At 36.8% G+C, this 14,696-nt stretch overlaps 2 protein-coding genes across 2 annotated transcripts in view; both read left to right on the plus strand.

Moving 5' to 3' along the window:
- The first annotated feature begins 2,082 nt into the window (after positions 1 to 2,082).
- LOC132033220 (uncharacterized) overlaps positions 2,083 to 14,696 on the plus strand; it is a 77,187-nt gene continuing 64,573 nt past the window's right edge. The window contains exon 1 of the mRNA XM_059423120.1: positions 2,083 to 2,093. The gene's annotated coding sequence lies outside the window, so the exon portion shown is untranslated. The remainder of the gene's footprint in view (positions 2,094 to 14,696) is intronic.
- On the plus strand, positions 2,101 to 4,211 carry LOC132033222 (phenylcoumaran benzylic ether reductase TP7-like). Its single transcript, XM_059423131.1, has 5 exons — positions 2,101 to 2,295; positions 2,405 to 2,539; positions 3,148 to 3,364; positions 3,684 to 3,887; positions 3,988 to 4,211. Exons 1-5 carry the CDS (start codon positions 2,110 to 2,112, stop codon positions 4,152 to 4,154), a joined length of 909 nt encoding a protein of 302 aa, XP_059279114.1. The 5' UTR covers positions 2,101 to 2,109; the 3' UTR covers positions 4,155 to 4,211.

A 14,696-nucleotide genomic window follows, 5' to 3' on the forward strand; every position in this document is an offset into this window, starting at 1 on the left:
GTAGTTGAATAAATCAATTAGTTGCGATGAAAAATATTCATAGCTAAATATAAAGGATCTTTGTCTACGATAATTTATGATGACAAGTGACAACTAACTAATATTTTTTCAAGTGCTCTTAAAAAGGAATAAAAAATACTAAATCATAGAATAATGTGGTAGCGCCCAACTACATCTTATGAGAATTAAAGGCAAGTATCAATGCAAACATAAAACGTAATGTGAGTTGGGGTCGTGATTCCACATAGACCAATTATACGAAGATAACGTCAACTTGCAAGTCTAGACTTTGTAAAAGGTGTTGGATGTTTTGTGGATCTTTGATTAAACATTTACCACTAATGTGAAAATTAAAAATTAACCAACTAGGATTTCAAATAATTATGATAAAGGCAACCGTAGTGTTTAAAAAATAAACATGTACGAGCATTCGTGGAAATATAATTATTAAAATAGCTACAAAAAAAAATTCTTATTTAAAATTTTAGTTTGCTTTTGAATAATTATATTTTAATATATTTACTTATTGATATACCTCATAGGGTGGGAGTGTAGAATTTCTATAGTATATGGCTATGGGGATTAAGTGTTTAGAGAAGCGTATCAAAAACTGAGTCATATAATAGGAAAGTTATTATTAATATTGAATATATCTTATTAAGTAATTAATTTCTATTCATTTGCTTTTATAAATATTTAGCTTAGAAGGTGATATGTCCCAGACAATAATTGAACCAAAAATATATATTTAGCTAAGTTATTCCCAACTATGTAGCGGATTCATCTACAAGTGATTTTAAGAACTTGGTGAAAAAAGGGGATTTCTTTCTATTTTTTTTTTAAAAGAGTTCTTAAAGACCCGCTTTTTTTTCCTTATACCAAATTGGCAATTTCATGTACGACCTTTAATTTAGCTGACCTATGATCTAAAATATTTTAATAATATAGGTGACGGAGTAGTTAATTTTAAAATGGATCATGTGAAATTTAGTTCGAAGGAGAATGTTTGATATGTGCGAACAAATTCTCATATGTAGAGGCGGATCCAGAATTTAAATATGAGGGACACTACTAAGGACGGATGACGTTAGTCGAAGTGATGTCATGCAACACTATTTTGTCGTAAAATTTTATTAAACACATATAGAACTGATGTACTAACGGATAATATGAACTAAATGACTTTATTTGGTATAGTTACAATGACCGATGGTTGTGAGCACCACTTTGCAGTTTGAACCCCCATGAGATTGCTTGTTAGAAACTCGCCACGACCGCTTTTTATGCATTTTTTAAGCACTAACATTGTCAGCTAAAATAAAAACGAAAAAAGAAAGCCAAGGAAGGAGAAACCGACATTTGAACTCAATTCTTAAACTCAGGAAGACATGCCAACCTACAATTTCAACCAGTGGCCCCAACTTTCTTTTACGTCTTATCTTACCTCGTACTCCTCCAATCGCCTCAATTTATGTGAGATTTTCATTTTTTGAGTCGATTTGATCAAATTTTAAAACTAAACTGGATTAGATTAAAATTTATATATTTAAAAATTACATGAAAAGTACTATGAGTTGCAAATTTTCCCATATTAATTTGGTGGAAAAATATATCTTAAAATGTTAATCAAAATTCAAACAATTTGAATCTCGAAAAGTAAAAAGTGTCACATAAATTGGGACAGAGGGAGTACAGTTTATTGGCATTTCTCCAGGTATATATAAACAAAAAATTTCCCGAAGTTAACGGGGTCCCGGGACCCCTCCCCACCACGTGGGTCCGCATCTGCTCACATGAAAAATGTAAAAAAAAAAAACTATTTATAAAGTATGTTGGATATTCTTAATGGTGTGAGGTATAATGAGAAAAGCAATGCGGGTTCAGCCCAACGAGGAAAATCTCACACGTGTCAAGAAATACTTTTGGATTGTTTTAGCCTAACACGCTTCTCTTCATTTTGTTTGCTTAGAAGAAGACTGAGGGCATTTCGGTAGTTACAATTCCCAAGCTCAGTGCATTATAAAATGGTGTTGCCTCAGCATGCTTTGATGCCTCAACCAAATTCATCTCTTCCAACTTCTACAGTAACACTCAAATGCATTTGATCAAATGGCTGAGAAAAGCAAAATTCTCATCATTGGAGCAACTGGTTGTATTGGTAAATACGTAGTGGAAGCAAGTGCAAAAATCGGACACCCCACTTTTGCTTTTGTTAGAGAAAGCACACTTAATTTTAACCCTGTTGAGGCTAAACTTGTTGACCATTTCAAGAGTATTGGTGTCACTATTCTTCATGTATGTGGTGCATTCTTAATTTTTTTTCTTATGCAAACAAAAATTAAGGAAAAATCAAGATTGAAATAAATTTTGCATGCTAGTATTTGATTTCTTAATGATAAAACAGGGTGATCTGTATTGTCATGAGAGCTTAGTGAATGCTATAAAGCAAGTGGATGTAGTGATATCAACATTGGGTGCGATGGAATTGGCTGATCAAGTTTTTATCATTGCTGCTATCAAAGAAGTTGGCAATATTAAGGTTAATAATTGCTTCTTATTGTTCATTATAATTAGAGTGTCAATTTATGAGTATTATGTCATATCATTGATATCAACTGGTTAATTCTCATCGTTGTAGAGACAGATCTAGAATTTAAACTTGATGGATTTAACCTTTGATCTCCTATTACCTCTACAAGTACAAGAAAAACAGGTAACATAGGACAAAGGTAGAGCAATGAAAGTACAAATTAGAAGGAAGCTCGTGTCTTTACTAGGATTCGAGCAAATGATACAAAATAATCGGTTATAATTTGAATAGAAGAAAATGATCATACGAAGATCTCCTGTATTTTATACTACCGATCTATTACATATTCACATAAAAATCTCCCGCAAAATTTGCCATATAACCAAACTTGTTTCTACCCTAAATCATTCTCAAAGGAGTACTAAGGGAATTTTTGATAACTGTATGTACTGGTAGTTGATAAAATTCTTGAATTTATAACCTCATTTGTATCCTAGACTGGTCTCAATACGTAGAGTTGGTTTATTAGGATTTTTTCATCTAACATTAATTTTACATATGGCACTTTTACATAATTTTCATGGGAGTTAAATTATCTTATTACTTGAATTTTTCAGAGATTCTTCCCTTCAGAGTTTGGTATGGATGTCGACAAGGTTAATGCTGAGAAAGCCCAAATCCGCAGAGCTATTGAAGCTGAAGGAATTCCTTATACTTTCGTCTCATGCGACAGCTTTGTTAGTTTTCTCTTACCAACTTTGGTCTGTCTTAAGCCAGGAGCCACTGCTCCCCCTAGAGACAAAATCCTCATTCTTGGCGATGGAAATGTTAAGGGTACGTGGTTTTCTACTAATGTTAAGTGGTGACTCCTTTAATTTGAAATCGTTTGTTAATTTGCCATGTTGTGATAACATAACAGAACAAGTTCATGGCGAAATGTCTACACTACTTAAAAAAATAGGAACTAGCGACAGATAAATTCTGTAACTAAACAATAAAATCTATCGGTAAATATGATAATGACGAATTATCAAAAAAATTCGTTAGCTACGAGCAATTTCGCAACTGATTAGCAACGAAGTTCGTAGCTAATTCCAATTTTTTCCGTATTGCTCATTTTTCTGTACTTTTTTCTTGTTATGTTTGACTGCAGCTGTGTTCAACGAAGAACGCGATATTGCCACCTACACCATTAAGGCTGTTGATGATCCGAGAACGTTGAACAAGACCCTTTACATCAAGCCTCCTAAGAACACGTTATCGTTCAACGAGCTCGTGGCTATGTGGGAGAAAATGATTGGTAAAACTGTGGAGAAAATCTACATTCCAGAGAAGCAACTTCTCAAAGGCATCAAGAGTCAGTAATCTTTAGCCTAAATATATCATCAAGATTGTTCCTTTCAATTTAGTATTCGTAATTAAAAATCCTGACATTGTTATCTTGTATACAATTGCAGCATCTCCTGTTCCAATAAATATCTTATTAGCACTTAACCACACAACATTTGTGAAGGGTGATCAAACCAATTTTGAGATCGATCCATTGTTCAGGGTTGAGGCTTCAGAACTTTATCCAGATGTCAAGTACACCACTGTGGAGGAGTACCTTGGTCAATTTGTCTAATATTCACACGTTGATGTCTCCGATCGCTAAACTAAATCGTTAAACGAAGAATGTTGTTCGAACATTTTGCCAGGAATTATGTGTATCTTGTCACACATTTTTTAAGTTTATTTATGTTTTTATATCCATTTCGAGTACTATATGAAACTAAATAAAAATCGAAATATGTTGGTGTCTTTTTGATTTTGTGTTATTGTCGACCTTCTTACTCGCCAAATTTTAAGCGTTATTGAGTGATGTAACCTTGATGAGTCTCGTAGAGATGAGAAATGGCTCAAAAGTAGTTCCTTATGTTTGAACATGCTTTTATTGATTTAACTGGTTTTAATGTGCTCAAATGTAGCCCAAGGCCAACCTCTCCATTTGATATCCCTAGTTATTCCCAATCGTAATTCATGTGTTACTGACAAGTTTAAACTTTAAAGCACTTGGCTAAAAAAGTGTCATCTCCACACTAATTAAGACACATTAAAGCTAATTAAGTTGTTCACAATCGTGTTGCTTGTTTGAATAACAAATATAATTGAATCTATTTTTCATATACTGATAGTATAAAGAATTCTTATATGTGTATGTATTCAAAAGAAGGATCAATGTGCATGTCATATATTATGGAATGAGATAGTACTTTTTTTAACCCATCCCCCACAAATAAACACTTGGTCTCGGGGCATGCAGTTTCCACTCTGAAAAGTGTGAGCAAAAAAAAAAAAAAAAAAAAAAAAAAAAAAAAAAGCAAAGCAAAAAGCAAAAAAGAACTAAAAATCAAACTCAAATCAACATAAATTTTTATGTGCACTTTGATTTGATTGTTATGAATTTAGAAGAACCAACTATATATGAATGCAAAATCGTTGTTAGATTTATCAAAGAGATTAATGATTAAGTCTCGGTGTAAATTTCTCACATTAGGATATTTCATTACAGATTTGTCCATTTCTTCAATTCTCGCAATATATATATTGATATCAGAATACCAGATGATAGGCTGGACTTCCCTTCTACAAAACAAACATTAGGTACAAATGAACTATTGTCTTTAACAAAATGTTTCTGATTAAATAAGACAGCTAAAGGGCAGTAGAAATAGATATAATGGGTTCATTTTGCCCTCAAACTCGCATTACCCCCTTCCTTATTATCAAGTGAGTGTAATGTCCACAATGTTTTCAATGTAAGTGATCTATCTTCTTGTGTTGTAGGTAATTCTTTAGATTTGAGGACGAATCTTTTCCAAGAAAGGGAGGATGATATGATATCAAAGGGCACGACTCGACAACGACCCTTCTCTCGGAGTCAAGCTAGGGAACTCCAAGCGTAGGATTGTTCGTGAAAAGAGAGGCATTGGAGACCCTTGAAGTACAACAAACCAAGATATTCAACCTTTGGATAATTGCTTGGATAAGTGAAGAAGATGGAAGAAGCATTGAAGAAATACGGCCCGTCAAACAGATTGACGGACCGTAAAAGTGCCCGTAAAATATATCACGGACCGTAAAATGTGTCGTATTTCAAGCCGAAGAATTTCAGTTTTTGTTACCGATTTACAATACATTATATGGACCATAATACAGTTGACGGCCCGTAAATGTCACCGTAAAACAGCTTATGGGAATTAATAGTTTGACGACGAGAAGTATGGACCTAATCATTATTTACGGTCAGTAAAATGATTATGAAGGGGCAGATTTTTTAATTACGGCTATCTTTGTAAGGTCACTTTTGGGCCTAGTTTGTAATAATTGCCCAACACTATATATAGTGCCTTGAGGGTTAGCTAGCATAGTGAGATTTTGATGAATTGAGAATTGAAATTGTTCAATATAGTTTGTTTGGCTTACTAGCCTAGTTTGAGAGTTAGTTTGTAGAGTGAGATTTCGCTGTTGATTAATGAAACCTTATCCTTGAATTTCATGAAGAGTTATTCACTTGTGGATTTCAATTGAATTATCTTGCCTTGATGTTCAAATTGTTAGAATATGTTAGGAGGATTTGAAACTTATTTCCAAGTTTGCCTAATAATTCTCTTCTAATTTGGGTCTTACTTTTGTCTTCTCCTTCTCATCTCCAAATTTCTTTATTTTTTAATTCCGTATTTATTTTGTGTTTGTCATTCCTAGAGTTTCAATTTTAGGAACCCTATCAATGCTTGATGCTCGATAGTAAGCAGTGGCGGAGTCAAAATTTTCATTAAGGGGATTCAACATATAAAGAAGTAAACGTACAAAGAAACTAAGGGGATTTGGCATCTACTATATGTCACACCCCGAACCATGGCCTGGGCGAAACACGGCACTCGGTGCCAACCACATGGCTTGCTGAATCATCATGAGGCATAACATGAGTGGAATATAACGTGAATGCATGATGAGCCTTTATAAAACGTAGTAAGTCATAATACTTAATAAAAATACTTGTTTAAACATGAGTGCGAAAATAACATGAATGAGCCAAAATGGCTATACGACTCCGAATGTCTGACATAACATAACTGACTTGTTTAGTCTATGAAACCTCTATCATGAGTCTGACTGGAAAACATACTTACTGGGACAAGGCCCCCAGTATACCTTAGATGCATAACTAATCATAAAATAAAGCGTTGACTAAACCCCGAATGAGATGGGGCTCACCAATAAGGCGATACGAATGCGTCCCCCATCGAGCGTATGTGTCGTCACGTATATCGATACGCATCGTGAAATGCGGGCCCGGCAATAAAAGGGGACGTCGGACATTGAATGTCTTGGTATGTAAAGCAACCGAATGAAATAACATGGGACATGAAATAACATGATAAGAACTCGAAACCGAAAACCCGGACATGAACATGAGCATGAGTACATATATATATATATACATAAGCAAAACATGATAAGTAGGAGAGCATTTCATAAAACCGACCATGTGATATCACCACGTGGGTACGTGGAGTCCGGTACCTCGCCGGACAGAGCTCCCCATACCTTGCCGGGGTATGAGGTGGTAACGTGCACGATGGATCCATTCGGTTAAAAAATTAAGGTATCGTCCTAGCCGGGCGGAGCGATCCTTGTCCTACGGTGGCTACGTAGTTTCGAGCTATACGAGCCTTCTCGGTAATTCGTGCAACTCCCAAAAATATGAACATAATATAGTTGGCTAAGAAGCCCATGATTTTCGTGAATTAACTTGTACTTGTCTTGTAATCATGATTTCACGAAATAACTTGTAAACATGGTTTCATGAAATAACGTGTAAGCATGGTTTCATGAAATAACTTGTAAGCATGGTTTCATGAAATAACTTGTAAATATGGTTTCATGAAATAACTTGTATTTAGCATGTATGTATCTTGTATCATAGCATGAAAGTAATTATATAATATAGTTGCATGAAAACTTGTAGACATGTAGGATATTCATGAAATAATCATTTTTATTTAAAAACATGCATGCAAGAACCCATGGAATACAAGATATGGGTTTTCATGGATTACGGACGGATTCTCAATAATCATAAAGAAATATTAAGAACTCGAATGATGGAATTATAACAATTCATACATAATATAATCATGGACATGGACCTAGGGTTATCATGAGCATGGTATAGAAACCCTAGTTTTAGTAGAGAATCATAATTTATGGATTATGAGGCGTGGGGAAGAAACAATGATGTTCCCACACGTAGATAGTAACTCTACATACCTTAGTCGCTCCAAAACTTGAATTAAAGACTTGAGCTTTGAAGAAGATTTCCAAAATCTTGAATTCTTGAACCTTGAGATGGGTTTTCTTGAAAACCTAGTTTTAGGAATGATGATTTCTTGTTTAGATCATTAGAGTATATGTTAGAATTGAGTTGGAATAATTAGAGTAGGCTTACTTTGGTGTTCTTGATGATGGGAGAGGATAGGAGGTCATTCTAGGGCTTGAAGGAATGAAAAATAATGATTAGAACTGATATGGACGAATATATACTGTTCTGAAAAAGTTAGATTTTCGGCCCAGTTAAATACTGGCCGTATTTTGAAATACGGGCCGTATTTTGAAATACGGTCCGTATTTTGACATATGGACTACCGCGTCTCTTCAGTAAAATGGTCATAACTCTTTGCACAGATGTCCGTTTGACCCCCATAATATACCGTTGGAAAGGTATTTCAAAGCTCTACAACTTTCATGAAGGAAGTTTTCCCAAATTCCAAATACGTTTTGAAATACGGGTCGTAAAATGAAATACGGTCCGTATTTAACCATGTGACATCAAAATGTCAAATTCCAGAATGTTCAGAAATTCTTGGTTTCAGTTTACGTTTTGAAATACGGGCCGTATACTGAAATACGGTCCGTATTTAACAATGTAACACCCAAATGTTAAATTCCAGAATGTCCAGAAATCTGTGGTAACGGTTTACGACTTGATTTACGACTAAGTAAATCATGGTCAAAGCGAAATACGGTCCTTCGTTCATGGGCGTAAACTCCCATCTACAACCGAACAGGGAAAATTCCAATCCTCACATCCTTTATCTACTTCTCTGAAGTCTAGGATCATGGTCAAAGCTTGAGGTTAAAGGTATGAGGTGTTACAATATCTCTCCATTGGGATCATTCGTCCTCGAATGATGGGTCATGTTTAAGAACATGGCTGGACATGGCTTGAATACATGAACATGAAAGAAACATGACGTAAAACGTATGAGCTTGACATGGTTACGTGGGAGCATGGTCATGGATCATGAGAACTGAATACGTGATTACATGGAAACATGTACATGGGGAACATGAAACTGAGTAGCACCTACATGAATGAGAATCATGAAACATTTGTCCTCGATTTATGAATAGTGGTTAAGAATCGCTACCGACTAACGGAATCTACAAAATTTATGGCAGAGGACTTCCTTCATAATCGGAACCTCACGACATTTCTCAAACGTCGCCAACTAACTAAAGTACCAACACACAACTCATAGCATCTTAATACGCATGATGTGACATAACGTGATTACTGAATCTTGAATGTATCTAACATAAATACTGAGCTGGCTTGAACACACGGATATTGGCTGAATGATTACGTGATTACTATACATGGGGTTTGGAAGAAATGTGTAGGCACGAATGACATGAGTACTGGAAATAGGCACGAACATGACATGATTACCTGGGCATGAGATGCATGACGTGGGACATAAATACACGAAGATTGGATGACATGAATACATGAGTGCTAAAATGTCATGAGATACGAATACGTGTGAAAATGGATATCGTAACATGGGATGCGAATGTCGAAAACATGATTGTTATAACATGAGGGTTGAATACTAAGCGCGGGTAGGATTTGGATACTTAGAGACTTAATCACAGACGTTCGTAGGTCACCGTGGTAATATGAGATAAGAGTATCACTTAGGCTTTGAATGTAAGCGCAACTCGATGTGAATGCGACATCCTTGAGTCGTATAACAAGAATATGATCCTAACATAGGTGTTCATAAATCTCTAGCATAGGCATGACATGAATACGTCGAATCTGAGTAGAATACTCCCCGAGATAAGTACAATAGGGTACATGAAAAGATATCATTTGAATATAGGAATGCACCTTACTTCTGATTATCTTGTTAGTTGTTAATCATGATTATGAATACCTTAGCTCATCTTGCTCATTCTCATAAGCGAATTATAGAGGACTGAGAGAAAAGGAATTATTGGTACTATTCATATAAGATACTTTACTTTAGAGAACAGACATGACATGGTGCATTGTACATGGAGAACGTTGTCACGACCCGGCCCGTAGCGTGACTGACCCCCCCCCCCCCCCCCCCCCCCCCCCCCGAGGCACCGTACGTACCAAAAGCCCAAAAATAATAACTCAAACATGCGGGGTAATTTGGGCGGAGTTTCCTCACGTTTTTCTTACTAACAAATTAACTGCACACGAAATACTGCAAGGCCATACGAGCCAACATATCCACACACACGTATATAGGCGACGGCAAGGTTTTGCCCGTAGGCGGGGAACCTCCCGAACATATCGCATATACATATCTTGTACAAACATAGCCATAACCCACATACGTGTCTACGGTGCCTCTAACATACATAACGGAATCGAAAAGACGGGCACGGGCCCGCGCGGCCACCCAAATAAGTACATGTACGAATGTATGACGAAGTATATACCAAAAGTACAAGCTCGGATCAAGGAGCGACTCCCAAGCAACTGAGACGGATATCCTACGGCGGTGGCGTATCACGCGGTGCGTACGTGCCGACGGGCATGTAGCGCGAGCCCCCGAAGAACGAGGGTCGGTACGGAAGTGTGCCGAGTATGTAAAGCGGAAAAGTAACGGGGTATAATCATAACTTGAGGACGAATGCAGAAATATAACAGACGGAGCTATGATTAAAATCTGAAGTATAAAAGGTAATACCTTGTCCGAGACCTCAGAAAACATAATGCATATCAAATCATATGATGTCATGCAAACATATATCGTGTCCCGGCCCTCTGATAAGGGACTCGGTAAGTGAAGTCATGCATAACAAAATCATGTATCATGTGTGCAGATGACGTGTCCCGGCCCTTATTAAGGGACTCGGTAATATGAAATCATATATATCATGTATATAAACGTGTCCCGGCTCCCCATCATGCGGGTCTCGGTGAATAATAACCGGTGCCGTCCCCGGCCACCATCCCTCGCATCATCATATCATAATCATACAAATGGCAACGCGCTCCCGCCCCGCAAGACGAGGACTCGGTGAATAATGCAAAAGCAAGGCGCACGAGACATGTGTCTGGCCCGGGCTGGGAAAAAGAGCCATGTCATAACTTGCAGACGAGGTATAATGCAGAGGACATATGATATAAGTCAGTACTTAATAGACAAACCTACCATAAGTCATAATTCGTACCTTTTATGGGATGTCAGACGGATTGTGTCAAAACAGAATTTCGAGATTGTTTCATGAGCAAGTGTATCATAGGCTCACGGAGTATGAGGAATGATCTTTCTTTAACAAATGGAACAATTCAAATCGACATATCACTACAAAGAAATCGACAACGATCATGGTATATATGTAGGCCCTTTTTGGGATGGCACGATTACTTATGTAATCATGTTTCTAGGACCATAACATATATCAAAATATATATTTATCATTTGACAACGGTACAATGATCACAAGATTCCTTTAAGTATTATATAGAAATAAACCAATTAAAACCATAGTAAGAGGTCTCATAGGAAGTACGTTCGTGGGCCCACCTCGGGTAAATCGAGGCGGTGAACTCAAATTATGGATCATAAACCTTGTGGAATCATTCATGAGAGTTTTGGGACAATCCGCGTCCATTTGTAAAGATTACATACATATAGGTCACTTTGATGACAATTTATGAAGAAACTATTTCAATCGTTATTTTGAAAATGGAAATATTTCAATCTCGGGTTTCGAGTGACGTAGCCATATCTAAGGCTCGCATCAAGCCTAGTACGTTTAGAACATGCCAAGGAATGAAAGGGGAAAACTTTACATACCTGGATTGCGCCTTACGCTCGTCAAATCTCAATGCTCGTTTCGTCCAAAACCGCAAATGGTCATGCTTTACCGCTACTATTCATGAAGTTGCCAGCATTTAATCTTTGGGTTATACTTGGCTACCGAAATTGGGCAGCACTTCTCTGTAAATACAACAACCCCGAGATTCGGACTCGGCTCTCAAAACAACCAACAACAACCCAACAACAACAACATTAATGATCACAATAAAACACAATATAACCTATTTAGTCACCTTTCCAACTTCGTCCAACTCAATCTCAATATTTCCACATTCATTATTAATCGAGATCATTACAACACATTCGAAAGCGTATAATAACATTTCTACGATATATACACAAGCTATACAAATTATGTCAACTTTCCACCAAAGCCATAGTTTATTCAATTCTTCTAATCTTTAACATACAAGTTCATAACACATTTCCATCTTCCAAACTCATCGATGACAATCATAATTTGTCTTCCTACTTTCATTTCCACATTTACATAAGTTACAATAAACTTGCATGTTTTTATACATTTAACTTAATAACCATTTTTCTTTTCCATAACAACAAGAATCATTATCCTCATTCACTTCACAATTACACACTTAACATACTAGCACAGCATTTAATTCACATTCCATGATCAACATAATACCACACGGCCATACCTCATATTTCCCAACTTTCACTAATTTATTCAACTTTCATTTCCAATACAATTTTCACCATAACTACAACTAGATTACCACAAAATTCAACACCAATTCCATGCATAACCATGCACACACACACACACCATGTATATATATATCACACACACGCCTCACACACTTCCACTCACAATTTCCATGCTTTTCATTCAATTCCACATACCATAACATATATATAATCTTCTATAGCATAATAACGACATGAAATCCTTACCTTTCCAATTCTTTCCTCTTGCCAAAAGAGACACTTCCTTGCCAAGATAATTATACCAACTTGAAGCACCATAACTTAGTATGAATACGAGCTTTTTAAGAACAAGATTTATGGATCAAAGTTGATGGCTTAGGAATTTTTTCTTCTTCTTCTTTTTTTTTTTCTTTTCCTGCTAGGGGCCGAATGGCTCTTGTTTTTTTCTCTTCTTTTTCTTGTAATTTCTTGAATCTTCGGGGTGAGCATGTATATATATTTCTCCCCCCCTCATTTAACTTATCGTGGACTATCACACCGTGGGCTGGCCATGCATGCTGGTCGGCTGGCCTCGAAGGCTTGGGCCTCAATCTCTTTATTTTTTTTTTGGCCCAATTCTTCACAAATCATGTTTTGTAGATTCCCGAAACAAATTTTAAATTCCACTTTTGCCCTTAGGAGCTCTCTCCATCGCTTCCGCATTCAGTTTTCCTAACCGGCATACACATATTAAGAGAAATCCAACATGACCTTATTCCTTACAAACCAAAGTTAACTCCAAGCTTTCCAAGTACGCAAAAATGCCGGATATAACAAACGTAACGTGGAACATGCGTACATGGGAACGCGATTCATATGGCATGAAACGTGAATAGCATGACATGGGGCATGGGACCATGAGCAACCCGACATTTACATGAGTACATCATGGATGCATATCGTGGCGTCTGGACCCAATCACGAGTATTGAGCTATTAATAAGACATAAAGCGCGATTTGCGTGGGCCAATTATAGGCTCACTCTTGGGTACTCATAGACGTACACGCGGGATGGATAAGATATCACTTTTGGAACTTAGCTATACTTACGAGAATGGGACATGGTTCAACATAGTTTACTCTTATTCGTAAGTTGACACCTTATAAAATAAACTATGAAGGAAAGGATCATGTGCGCCAAAAGCTGGTTGTCAAGCACCCTGGGCATAAGTAGAAAGTCATCTTGAACTTAAGCAGGGCATAAGTACTTCGAAAAGAAAAATGGCATCCTTTGTGCCAAGCTATGAGTCGCTTTTTAGAATAGTAACTTGAGGAACATGGCACGAGTTAAGTAGAATCGTGGGTAGGACATCCATCTGACTTACCACTTATCATTACCTACCAACTCCACCGTTAGGCTATTTCTATGTGAAATGCTCAAGAAGTCGATCGGGGGCACGAGTACGTGAGAACGTAGGTAGCATATCTTTGGAGTTGAAATAAATCATTTACCTAAGGCATTTTCCCTTGTTCGAAGGACCGAATTGCTGGCATTCCATAAAAGATTCTAGTCTTTAAACTATCGTGTTACCTTCTCTCAATCATTATTAAAAATCAACATCATATTCGGAAAGCACTTAGAAGCTGAACGTGGTCATGGGTATAAAATCACGATAGATACGTGAGACATGAATGCGGTCTTTAACCTTGGACATGAGTACAACTTTGATGTGAGAAACATGAAAGAACATTCCTCGCATAGCTTACTATCGTATGGAGACTTAATTCTTGTATCTTAAACATGGAGTGTAAAGCTTTAACAAGGGCATAAGATAGGTATGCTTTGCATGTGTAGAGTACGTCTGGTCATTAGTACCACATAGTGCATGAATTTCTCTGGAATTGGAACCGTTATACCCTTAAAATCCACTATTCGATCTAGAACTTTATATCTTATAACATAATTACCTAGTACTTGATCTCAATGAAGACGACAAAAGATCACATTCTACATACCTTATCTTGGCTACATGACTGTGACCCTCTAACATAATCTCCTTAACACCTATCAATCTTACAAAACACATAGTTTATATCGGCACCTTATCGCACGATCTCCCCCTTAGTTCAAAAAGCCGACGTTTAAAGCCTATGGATCTAGCGATAAGTGGTCATCTAGTGGCTCCGCTAATTTCCTCTAAAAATACCGACGACTCATTTCTTCCGCTTACTTGAAGCAAGTCATACTTACCGGGAAACCGGATTACTTAAATGAACGTGTTTAATGTACAATCGGTATACTAGCTTTGTCCTTTTGGAAAAAA

Source organism: Lycium ferocissimum, chromosome 10 (assembly GCF_029784015.1).
Source record: "Lycium ferocissimum isolate CSIRO_LF1 chromosome 10, AGI_CSIRO_Lferr_CH_V1, whole genome shotgun sequence".
Lineage (NCBI taxonomy): Eukaryota > Viridiplantae > Streptophyta > Magnoliopsida > Solanales > Solanaceae > Lycium > Lycium ferocissimum.

Bases quoted from the DNA above. Each gene is read 5' to 3' on its own strand.
- LOC132033222 (XM_059423131.1), top strand. From the start codon at position 2,110: ATGGCTGAGAAAAGCAAAATTCTCATCATTGGAGCAACTGGTTGTATT. The intron at 2,540-3,147 runs GTTAATAATTGC...TGAATTTTTCAG, and splicing joins AAGAAGTTGGCAATATTAAG to AGATTCTTCCCTTCAGAGTT. The intron at 3,365-3,683 runs GTACGTGGTTTT...GTTTGACTGCAG, and splicing joins TGGCGATGGAAATGTTAAGG to CTGTGTTCAACGAAGAACGC.